The 12,852-nt window shown below is 38.6% G+C and overlaps 1 protein-coding gene across 1 annotated transcript in view; it reads right to left on the reverse strand.

Moving 5' to 3' along the window:
• Window positions 1–12,852, reverse strand: part of Rasa2 (RAS p21 protein activator 2) — a 101,402-nt gene that overhangs the window by 78,775 nt on the left and 9,775 nt on the right. Inside the window, exon 2 of the mRNA XM_005366673.3 lies at window positions 2,827–2,944. Within this exon, the coding sequence (XP_005366730.1) occupies window positions 2,827–2,944 (118 nt within the window). The remainder of the gene's footprint in view (window positions 1–2,826; window positions 2,945–12,852) is intronic.

Here is a 12,852-nt window from a genome sequence, read left to right on the forward strand (position 1 = left end):
GTCTCGAACTCACAGAGATCCGCCTGCCTCTACCTCCCGAGTGCTGGGATTAAAGGCGTGCGCCACCACCGCCCGGCGATTTCTTGTTTTTTAAAGGTGGATAAAGAAATAAAGGAAACTGATCTCATCATTTTCCATTACACAAAAATTCAGAAAGATTAAGGATTAAAAAATACAAGCTAATTCTGGTAATTTTGATATATAGGGTTACATATTATAAACTACAAGTACTCAACTTATGGACAACTACTATTTAATTTTATCACTGATTACTTTATGATATAAAATTGTAACAGACTGAAACTGAAATGATTTCAAGTCTCAAATCCCAGCTGTTCTTTTAACTTTCTTCATTACGTGACAAATTATTCAGCCTTTTTAGTGACACTATTCCATCATTCATAAGTGTAAATAAAAACATGTATAAATTTATATGCACAAATGTGAAAAATTCAAAATTCTAAATCAATATGGGCATATGACTAATGACAAAATCTTTGAAGTATATTACTCCCAATCTTTTGGGGCTACTCTTCACTCTCTTCTGAGGGTGGAACAATTTTGAAGTCAGAGAACAACCAACCAGTGGGAGTTGGTTCTCTCTTTTCAGCATGTGGGCTCTGGGTACTTGCTATGGAACAATCTTTGTACACTGTAAATATGTATTGCTCTCATTGCTAATAAAAAGCTGATTGGCTGATAGTTAGGCAGGATTTGGGAGGCAGAGAGAATGCTGGGAAGAAAGACAAAATGAGAGAAGTCATCAGCCAGATGGAAAGAAAGCAGGTATGTAGAACATGTAAAAGCCACGGTCTCGGAACAGCATAGATTAATAGAAATAATGAATTAGTTTAAGTTGTAAGAACTAGTTAGTAATAAGCCTAAGCTATCAGCCAAGCATTTATAATTAACAGTAAATCTCTGCATGGATATTTGGGAGCAACAACTGAGACACAGAAAAACTCCGACTACAGGTACCGAACTCAAGATGTCACACTTGACAGCTGACAGACACCTTTACTGACTGACTAAGCCTCTATATTGGCCTACTTTAATTTTATCTAATACTTTCCTTATGAAGAGTTCAAAATCACAAGAACCAAAACACATAAAAAGGCATGCAGAGGGATATGCCTATAACACAGACATTTCAGAGGCTGAAGTATGAGGAGGAGTAAGAGTTCAAGGCCAACCTGGGCAGAGGAAAAAAGAGAGAAGAAAGGGAAGATGGAGAAAAGAAAAGAGAAAGAAAAAACAGAAAAGGAGACACAGGCAAACTTCAGAGGAAAAGACAGGTAAGTTAAGGAGAGGGGGTAAAGCAGTACTAAAACATATTCCAGAAATCCAATGGAATGAAATACATTATGACAACAGTTTCATTCACCAACCATGGTGTTTCAACCCCAGAATCCACAACTGCTTTGTCTTTGAAGACTATCCTTTTAGCAGTTTGGTAGTGGTGGGATTTTTGATTTTTGTTTGTTTTGAGACAAGAGACAGGCTCTCACTATGTAGCCCTGATTGGCCTGGAACTTTCTATGTAGACCAGGCAGGTCTCACAGTCAATGAAGATCTGCCTGCCTCTGCCTTCCAAGTGCTGGGATTGAAAGAATGTGCCATGACAAGTGACTTTAGCACAATTCTAAATCAGAATTACAAACATTGCACCAAGGCAGAGGAGGCAAATTAAGAATTTGCTGAGATACTTTCAAAGATGAAAAAAATCTACCAAAGACTAATTCCCTGATAATATACTAGTAAGTTAACATGTATGGGGTGTGTGTGTGTGTGTGTGTGTGTGTGTGTGTGTGTGTGTGTGTGTGTGTATTTGGCTGTTTGTTCTTGTGTATATGCAGGGGTAGGGGTGTGTGTAGGTCAGAGATTGACATCAGGTATCTTTCTCAATCATTTTCCAATTTAGTTTTTGAAATAAAGTCTCTTGATGAACAATTTAGCTATACTGGCTGGCCAGTGAGTTCCTGGGATCCCACCTCCATGTCCTCAGCATGGTTCTACAAGTGGTAGCTACTGCACCTGCTACTCACATGGGTGCTGAGGTGGCACACCAGTCCTCACATCTGTGCATCAAGCATTTCACCAACTAAGCCTCCTCTCTAGCTCCAACTCGTGTGAACTTTAAGAACTAATTTATTCTTTGGAGAAATAAAATGATGCATTTTGAGGAAAACTCAAATAAATAGGCAAAATTTAATCTAGAGAACTGACTAAAGTATTAACAATCGTTATTTTCAAACATTTAATAGTGTCATGTAAAAGATACACTAAATTTGCTCCCCAGAAAATCTAAGAGACAGAGCTAGGACAATTCAAAAGAAAAAAAAACTTTGTAAGGCAGTGAAAAGCCATATGAAACCAAGCACTACACTGATGTCATTCTCACAGACAGACGAGTAAACAGAACCCAGAACTGAGCAAGTGCTTAGTACATGGCTGAATATCATTTTAATAATCATTAACCAATTAAACATAAGCACTTTCTGTGTCAGAACAGTTCAAAGACCAAGTAGACTGCTTAGAAAGCACGAAATTCTTGTGACTGTAACATTATTAAGCAGATGCCACATGACCACTTGCCAGAGCTACTGCTAAGGAGCCCAAAGTTTTTAAGCCCAGTTTACTGAACATTCAAGACCCCTTCAAATGCTTACATCCTGTAACTCTAAAAATAAATTCATAATAGAAAAGAAAATCTTTAGATAAAAATATTAGTTTTAATTCAAGAAAGTCAACTTGATAAAAATCTGGAAAATACATAAACCCATGAATATATATCAAATGAATGGTAATTTCTTATTTTCTACCAACCTTAAAGACTTTTCAACAACCTGGGTACGATAAACTTCTTCTTGGTCCAAATTTATAGTGCAGAAACAATCTCTCATTTTGTTAGGTCCAAGATATGGCAATAAATTTTTTGCTTCATCTGTTGGCACAAAAAGTTTAAATTGATGTTAAATATCTTTATATATATCACCCAAGGCTTATATATGAATCCAGTCTGGAAGAAGTCATAACACTGAGTAGAGAAAAAAACAACTAGTGGTCAGAGAGTCAAGGTCTAAAGGACGCCTTTTCCGAGAACTCTGTATCAAAGTGTATTTTTTTAATTATAAGAAAAAACCTAAGTGCTTAAAAACAAAAAAGACTGAAGGTAGGAGCCATATATAGACACATGGGGTCATGACGCATCACTGCATCCTTCCTCTAGGAGAGAAAAGGTACTCTCTCCATTCTGTCCCACCAGTACCATCTCAAGAATTTCCCTGCAGTCAATGCCTTTTTCCTGAATCAGCAATTAATTTTCTTTTCTATCAGCTTTCTATCATCAGCACATAAATAACATTTCCCAATTAAAACAAACAGAAGCAAATAATCATCCTGTAAATGAGACTACATGTTGGTTTCCTAGCCACCCAGACCAAGGGAGACTGCACTCATCTCCTGGCCACCCAGATCCGAATAATCACACAGAAACTATACTAATTACAACACTTCTTGACCAATAGTTTAGGCATATTCCTGGCTAACTTTTACATCTTAAATTAACTCATTTCTGTTAATCTGTGTGTTGCCATGAGGCTGTAGCCTACCAATAAGGTTCCAGCATCTTTCTCCTTCAGCAGCTACATGGCGTCTCTCTGACCCTGCCTTCTTTTTCCTTGCATTTAGTTTCGTTTTCCTGTCTAGTTCTATTCTGCCTTGCCATAGGCCGAAGCAGCTTCTTTATTAACCAATGGTAATAAAACATATTCACAGCATTCAGAGGGAAATCCCACACCATCTTTAATCCCCACCTCTTCTCTCTTGCCAAACCTTAACTTCTAGACTGCCTTTTCACTCTCCATCCATTCTTTGGCTCTAATAATCAGTTTCTGATGCCAATGTGAAACTGAAACTTTAATCAAAGTCACCAGTGTCAATGAATGTTGGCTTACTAAATCCCACACGTTCAATCCTCTTCTTACTATATCCACCCTTGCAACATCATTTAAGAGTGAACATTTACCATGCTCCCTCCTCTTGGATTCCACAATGTATTATTTCTGGCTTTCCTCCTATGTCTTCCACTCTGCTCACCCCCTTCTCACTACAATGCTGTAATTGCCTTGGGGCTCAGTTCTAGAATACCTCTTCTTTTCTATAAACACCTGTAGCATTTAGTGTTAATGCTAGTGGCTCCCAGGCCTGATCTTCCCTCCTCCATGCTAAACTTAAACATCCTCTGAATATCCAGTAGGTATCTCAAATTTATCAAGTTCCAGAAAAACAATCTTATTTCCTCTTCCACAAGCTCTTCCCTTGATCTACAATTATTTCCTTCTCCCTCATCATCTTCCTGCCACTGCCTTATACAACCAATTCATTAGCAAATCCAGAAAATCTTTTAAAAGACAAAATCTAAAATCCAATTACTTCTTTCCTTCGCCAGTATCACACAAACCCAAGCACTATGACTTTATGTTCAGACAAGCATGGTAATATCTTAACTGGTATCTTTGCTTCTATTACTCTCCTACAATCTATTCTTCACCAAAAGTTGTGATCTTTTCTTTTCGATGTTGGGGATCAGACCCAACAGATGCATGGTAGATTAAGTGTTCTGCCACATAGCCATAATTGAGACCAAAAGTGATCTTTTCATCAGATTCAAGCCAGTCACTCCTCTGCTCCAAATCATACAAACTGTCTGAGAATAAAATCTCACATCCACCTGGTCTACAAGAACTAGTTCCAGGACAGGCTCCAAAGTTACAGACACCCTGTCTCAAAAAACCAAAAATTAAATACATAAATAAAAGTAAAAAATAAAATTTCATCTCTAAATCATAAAGCCCTAAGTATTCCTTCTGACCCCTTCCTTTTTTGTTCTCCTGTGTTCACTTTCCCCCATTCATCAGCCCTGACAAATTTATTATGAGTTCTTCCTGGGTCTCTCTTCTCTTTACATGGCTGGTACATTTTTGTCATTCAGGTCTCAGCTCAAATGACACTTGTCAGAGAACTTTTCCCTGATTAATCTATTTAAATCAGATGATCCTGCTACCACATTCTTTCTGTTTGGTCTCCTTGAGAGCATTTGTAACTGGCTGAACTTCTGTTAGAAGTTTTTGCAGCTCCAATATGAGGCCTGAGAACTTGCTAATGCTCAAGATTTAAAACAGCAAGCATTGTACTACTGAGCAACACCACAGCCCTTTCCACTGTGACCTCGAAGTCATTCCTGAGAATTCCAGTCAGCCTTTTTTGGAAGCCTAGGGAGAGGGGCAGCACATGCACATTAAGTATGGAGTCAGTGTGGAATCCAGAAGACAATTTCAGGAGCCATTCCTTAGGAGCTGCCCACTTTTTTGTTGTTGGATTTTTTGTTTTGTTTTGTTTGGGCACAGGGTGCCTCACTGGCCTGGAAATCACTAAGAGGTCTTGGGTCTGTCGACATGGCTCAGTGAGTGAAAGCACTTGCCATGAAAGTCTGATAACCTGAATTAGATCTTCGAACCCACGTAAAGGTGGTAGGGGAGAACTGACTCTGCAAAATTGCCCTCTGACTTCCATATCACCTGCATGTGTGTGCACGCACACACATACACACACACACACACACAGAAAGAGAAAGAGAGAGACAGAGACAGAGAGAGAAAGGCTGAAGAGATGGTACAGTAGGAAGACTGCTTGTTGCTCTTCCAGTGGACTGGAGTTCTGTTTCCAATCAGCTCACAACTAACTGCTTCTAACTCCAGCTCCAGGGGATCTGATACCTCTCCTGGTCTCCAAGGGCACTGGCACACATATGTCATGCACCTACATGGATATACATGCATATCTATAAATAAAAATAAATCTTTAAAATAGTGTATTTTAATTCAAAGCACCCGTGTACTTGTCTCTGGAAACTATTTCTTATAGCATTCCACTATAGTTTGAGATATAATACTTGAGCAAGCCAACTGAAAAAATGATTTTCACTTCCATTGTAATAAATAAAAAGAAATAGGTTTAAAAAATAAAGTCTCTAAAGAGACAGTAAAAGTAATATAAAAGAATACAGTCATAGATTAAAGGAGTAAATTTAAAAAGCCACGTAAAATGGAATATACACAGAAAGTCTGGATTATGTATATTATTGTGTTTTCTTTAAATTTTTTGACTGCAGAGACATTTGTTTTGGGGGGCTGCTAAGTTAAACCAACATAAAGGTATCTTGACTTCAAAATGTGGGTCTAAGGATAGATATGTTGCTTTAGAAAAGAGGTTCTGCTTTTGTTTCCACAAAAGACGAGAACCTGTGGATTCCTTCCACGCTAATGTGGTTTGATGGAACAAACTCGCCCTACCAAAAGGTCTCTGTAAACCCCAAAAATACTTCACTCACTGAACCTGAAGCTCCCTTACTCAGTTAGATTTAACTGGCAGCAAGTCTCAGGGATCTGCCTCCCCAGAGCTGGAATTATAGCTGTGCACTGCCACATCTGGCATTTTTTCTTTGGGTGCTAGTGACCAAACTCAGGTTCTCATGTTCACAAAACATGATAAGGTACTGTAAATATACAAAGGCCCTATAACAAAAAGTATACATTTGATTGTATTTATGACTGTCACTATTTCCATCAACAATGAATCAAGGTCAGGAGGTATATCATTCTCAATCAACTGCTCCCCATTGCAAAGATGAGGACAGCACTCCAGCATAACTTCTTTCACTCCATAATAAATGTTTTTGTTCAGTTCTTAACCAATACTCTTTAAGCACTTTAGCTTACATTATGGTTTAATGCATAACTGTTAACTAAATTTCCTTTAAAGTGTCCCCTTTTCAAACGTTCAAAGATGAGCAAAATAAACACTTCACTAGAGTAGTGGCTTGAAAGAAAACGGCTCCCAAAGGGAGTGGCACTATGGAGATGTTGCTTTGTTAGAGTAGGTGTGGCCGTGTTGGAGGAAGTATGTCACTGTTGGGATAGGCTTTGAGGATTCCTATGCTCAGGATTCCACCCAGTGTCTCAGTCAACTGCTTGTTGCCTCCAAGATGCAGGACTCTCGGCTACCTCTCTAACACCATGTCTGCCTGCACACCGTCATGTTCTGCCAAGATGATAATCGGCTGAACCTTTGAACTGTAAGCCACCACAATTAAATGTTGTCCTTTCTAAAGGTTGCCATAGTCATGGTTGCCTCTTCACAGCATTAGACACCCTAAGACAATCAGACATTTCTTGTTTCAAGGATATACTGCAAGTTGGCCAAAATATCTTCACATTATATGACAGTGGTTTTATCCAATGAATAAAATGTAACTTTTCCCTCATCACAAACACATATATATGGTGTGGTGTATGTGTGTGTGTGTGTGTGTTTTTCTTTTATTATTCGGTTGGTGTTCGTGTTGGAAGGTTGAGACAAGGACTTCCATGTTGACCTTGGACCTTTTATTTTGCCAGGGATAGACAGGTAACCATGAACTTCTGGTCCTCCTACTTCTACTTCCCAAGTGCTGGGACTCCTGTGCCACCAGTTAGCTGTTATTATTTTTTGCTATTATCATTTTTTAATCTTACTTTATAATTCTGATGATCTTTAAATGAATGGCATTTATATGGAGGATTTTTCATTTAACAGTTACTATTTCCATTGGCATTTATTATCTTGCTTTTAACTGTTTACTTTTTGACAATGGCAAAAAGTGACTATCTCCTATAAAATTAAATGTTTCTCCCATCTCCTTAGGTAGTTATGCAGAAGCTGCCTTCTCAATGAAGTCCTTCTTGACTACTCTCATCCTCTGTCATTAAATGTGGTACCCACTCCTGTTTGTATTTATTAACATGCCACATACCGGATACAAGGGACCTACTTTTAACCTTTAGAGTGCTGACACAGATCAATTTATATTAAAGAAGAAATTTACATGTAACTTATTTAAATTTATTTATTTTGGAGAAAGAGTCTCAGTAAGTAACCTTAGCTGGCCTAAAACTCTAATAATTTTAACTTTTAAATGCAGCATGTACAGTCCTGAGTACAGTCCCCGGGGAAGCTACAAGAGGACACCAGATAGCCCTAGAGCTATAATTACAGGCTGTAGAGAGCTGCCACCCATATGCATCCTGGGAACCAAACTCAAATCCTTTGGAAGAGCATGTGCTCTTATTTGCTTAACCACCATTCCAGTCCCAATGTTATTTCAAAGCTTGTCCTCCCTGTGTAGATTGTACAATAACTCCATGTGGGCAAGGAGGCTTGCTTGTACCTAGATCCTACCATGTAATTTTTTTTTATTTGGGAAACAAAGCCTCTTACTGAACCTGGAGCTAACAAGTTTGACTAAGCCTGGCTAGCCCCTGAGCCCCAGAGATCCTCCTGTTCCACCTCCCCAACAAACTAGAATTTTAAGCATATACCACAACATCTGTACTTGTTTGTTCTTATGTGAGTTGTAGAGATCAAACTCAGATTCTCATGACTTTGTAAAAAACATTTTAACAACTGAGCCATCTTTCTAGCCTACCATATAAATTGTATCTAGCACTAGAATATCAAGTTGTTCAACAGAGACTTTGGTATGTATGTGTATGTTTGGGGAACATCCCATCTATATATTTCTATCAATAGGTTGTATTGTGTACTTATACATATCCTAGGAAAAGATACTACTAATATGAGCTATCTCTTAAATATTTGAATGCCCCTAAGAATTTTCTCAATGTCTCATTTCATTTGCATTAACAAATTTATATAATAACCCTATTAGGCAAGCAATACAGTTTTAATAAAGTAAATCAGCAGCAACAGCATCAGTGAATAAATCACAGTCAAAAGCTATATAGTATGACTGCTTTTCAAATTCTTAAATTCCTTCTAAAATAGTAGTTCTGAGACTCTATCCCTGTCTGGAAGAGATTTGGTAAACTCAGACCTACTTCAAAGCATACCTTTAATACAAAGAAGGACAGGAGTCAACACAGATCCTAAAGGGATTAACCCTCAAAGGAAATCAAAATAGGGCAGGGTCCGGACAAAAGAACACTATGAAAAAGACTATTTGCAGTGGGAAAAGGGCAAGTCAAACCACAATAAAAGCTAACATTTATTTAATAAATAATACATTTTCACAGTAGACTTTTTAAGAATGCCATGTTATTTTAGTTAATTTTCAAAATAAATCTTTCAAGTGATAAGTACCTTTTTCAAAATATAGAAATTAACACTGGAAGAAGACTGCTGCCGTAGGAAGACAAATCTGGAGTGGCAATTAGAGGAGCATCTTCAAGGCAGCAGTGAAGATGACAAACTGAGGAAGCAGATAAAAGGGGGAACCTGAGGACACGGGAGGGTTTGACGGAGAACCTAAGATGGAAACCTCAGAGTCCTAACTTCATAGACAACAAGGATTACTAAGTTTTTGAGTTTTTTATTTGCTTGTTTTAGTTTATGTTGAGACAGGGTTTCTCTGTGTAGCCCTGGCTGTCTTGAAACTCGTTTTATAGACCAGGCTGGCCTCCAACTCAGAGATCCACCTGCCTCTGCCACTTGAGTGTTGGGATTAAAATCAAGAGTAACTACCACCAGGCAAGGGTTACTAAAAGTAACCCTTTTATATGGTCTTGCTGTGGAATAATGCTCTTGTAGACTGTAAGATTTGTCACTCGAATTGGTTTAATGAAACTCTAATTGGCCAGTAGCCAGGCAGGAGTATAAGGGACCAGACTATGATGGGAAGAAGGGTGGAATCCAGAGTCACAGGTAAGCACAGAGAAGCAAGACGAGAACGCCACACTGAGAAAAGGTACCAAGCCACATGGCAACGTATAGACAGAAATATGGGCTAATATTCCCTATGGGAGGGGCTTGGTCTTGCCCAAATTTAATGTGCCAGACTCTGTTAACTCCCCATAGGATCCCTTACCCATGTTGGGAGGAGGGGATGGGGGATGAGCTGGGGGTGGAGGCGAGGAGGAGGTGAGAGAGAAAATTGTGGTTGGAATATAAAATGAAATTTAAAAAAAAAAGAAATATGGGTTAATTTAAGCATAAGAGTTAGCTAGTAACAAGCCTGAGCTATCAGTTGAGCATTTCTAATTAATATAAGCCTCTGAATGTTTGAGAACCAGAAACTTCTGTTTCCACAGTCTACTTCAGAAAAATCTGACAAGGGACTTGAACTGAAGTAACAAAAAGCAAAGAGTGGAAAGAAAAGAATGGAAGCAATACTCTAAAGAGAGAACCTGGTATCAACTGGCCTGAGTGACATGGGCTATGTTATCATCACAACAGAAATGTCAAGCTAAGCATGTAGTTTTTACATAGTGAGAAGATATGACCCATGTCAATACCACCATATCTTTACAAAAAAAAAAAGAGAATATACATATTTAAAAATATACGAGGAGCTGGAGAGATGGCTCATCAGTTAAAAGCACTTGCTGATCTTGCAGAGCACCTGAGTTTAGTTCCTGACACCCACATGATGGCTCACAACCATCCATAACTCCAGCTCTAGGGCTCTGGCACCCTCTGAGGGTGTGAGGTACACATGTAGAGCACATATGCACATATACATACATACATACACATTCCAACAAACAGCATTCATACACTTGAGAGTACGCCTTTAAAAAGTTAAAAATATTAAATATATAAAAATATGGACTCATGTTAAGAAGCTTAGATGAGATTAAAATGTCACCTAATTATATAATACATAGTCCTAGCTATGATATGGTAATATATAATGAAGTCTTTAAATTTTTCTAATTTTAATTTCAATTTTTGTAACAGGGCAATTCTAAAATCACGAGCGATAGCATGAATAATAAAACCCAGACATAGATACTGTCTCCAAAGATCAGAAAAGAAAAGCAGCCAGCCATTAGAGAGACCTTTTACCTCTTTATCAACCTTCAGACCGAAACAGTGAGATCCTGTCTCCACGGATCCTCAGACTTCACACTCCACTGAGCCCCTGCCTCTTCTCCTGTATAGTCTTTTCTCCACACAGCCATATTATTCCTGTCTCCACTTCCCAAGTGCTGGGATCACCTTTGTGTGAGCTTTCTTTCTATTTTAGACAGATTCATCTTAGTGTAGCTGAGTGTGGCCTTGAATTCACAGAGATCTGTCTGTCTCCTGAGTCCTGGGATTAAAGGTGTGTGCCACCACTCCTTGGCTGACTAGTATGGCTGCTTTGCTCTCTGGTCTTCGGGCAAGCTATATTTATTAAAACACAAATAAAATACCACTATAACAAGCGGTATTGACAATACAGCCAGTTAAATGACTGTGTTTTAAAGCAGACAGTTGGGTTTCAATATAAGCTTTGGGCACTTAACAATCTGTTATGTCCTTAGTTTCAATTTCCTGTGTAAAAAGAGATAATACTTAGGACGGTAGTGAACATTAACTGTGGTAAAGCCCTTGACACAATATCTAAAACAAAGAAAGTACTTAGTAAATAGTAACTATCACTATCCTTGTTTGGCTAGAGGTTCTTAAAAATTAACATCTACAAACAATTCCCTTATCCAAACTACTAGGTCCGGATCAAAGATAATGCATAACAGCTGCAGCTATCTGTACTGTGATATTAATCACCTCTGACTGAAGCTTAGTCTAGAAGAAGAAGTTAGGAAACTACTACACATGAAAAGGCAAGTTTCACAAGATATTGCCAGGAAGTGTCCATGGGTTATAGAAGTATGTTACCAAGTGCAAGAACGATCTTCCTGTGGTTTGCCTTGCCCACTTACAGTGTCAGTGTTGAATGTGTGCTGGTTTCTATGGTTCTTACAGCCCCTTTGCAAGGTGAGAAAGCAAACAGAGATTATGGTGTAATCTCTGCTGAGGCAGGCCATTGGTTCCTGCAGTTACATGATGCTTAGCCAGGTTCATAAGGCAACCTAGAGAGCCTGTAATGGCAAGCAAAAGGCTAAAGACAAATGGTGGAAGAGCTGGGGCCACAAGGACAGGCCTTACAGGGGCTGTAACTGTTATCTTTGGTAATGGAATTCTTACTAGCCCCTTTTCAAAAGCAACAAAGCAGTACCTGATAACAAATGCTACATATCCCCCTCTCTGTATAAAAGGTGTGTATTTATTAGAACTACTCAAAAGCAAGAAGCTGCAGTCCACAGCAGAGAACTCAGTGGCTATGGTAACACGTCTGCAGCTCCAGCACTTCAGCTAGACTGAGAGTCTGAGGCCAGCCAGAACCACATAGAGAGATTTCACGTCAAAAAACAGTAAGTAGGGGCAAAAAAGAAGAAAAGGAAGGAAGGGGGAGAGAGAGAGAAACGAAAAGGCAAGCAAGTGGGCAGAAAACCCACAAAAGCAGAATTAGGAAAACAAAAGACTATTTTATGAATCCCTAGATTCATTTTTACTACATTTGACAACATTCTAACTTAATTGAGTATCCATTTCATTAGACCACGGTTAATTTAGAGGTAATCACCAAGTCTTGTCAATGGAAACAAATTCATTCCAATATACTGGAAGACAGGCAGCCTGGTGGGAAAAGACATGAGCCTTGTCAACAAACCTGTTGAGACCTTGTCTTACACTGCTGAAGAGCTCTCTGTTGCTGCATCTTTAAAGTCAAGAATAACAATCCTCTACATAAAATGAAGCAAATTTAATAACCTGCAAACTATCCTAGCACATTACCTGAAAAACAGTAAATATCCAATAAACATGGGTTCACTTCCCCATATGTACTGAGGATTTTTTTTTTTTTTTTTTTTTTGAGGTATGGAAGTGGAAGGGGCACTTCCGAGGGGAGCCAGTGGGTATTGTGAGGAGGACAGGAATAGCAAAATCTGACTTCCACTTCTTTATTCA

Source organism: Microtus ochrogaster, unplaced genomic scaffold, assembly GCF_000317375.1.
Source record: "Microtus ochrogaster isolate Prairie Vole_2 unplaced genomic scaffold, MicOch1.0 UNK12, whole genome shotgun sequence".
NCBI lineage: Eukaryota > Metazoa > Chordata > Mammalia > Rodentia > Cricetidae > Microtus > Microtus ochrogaster.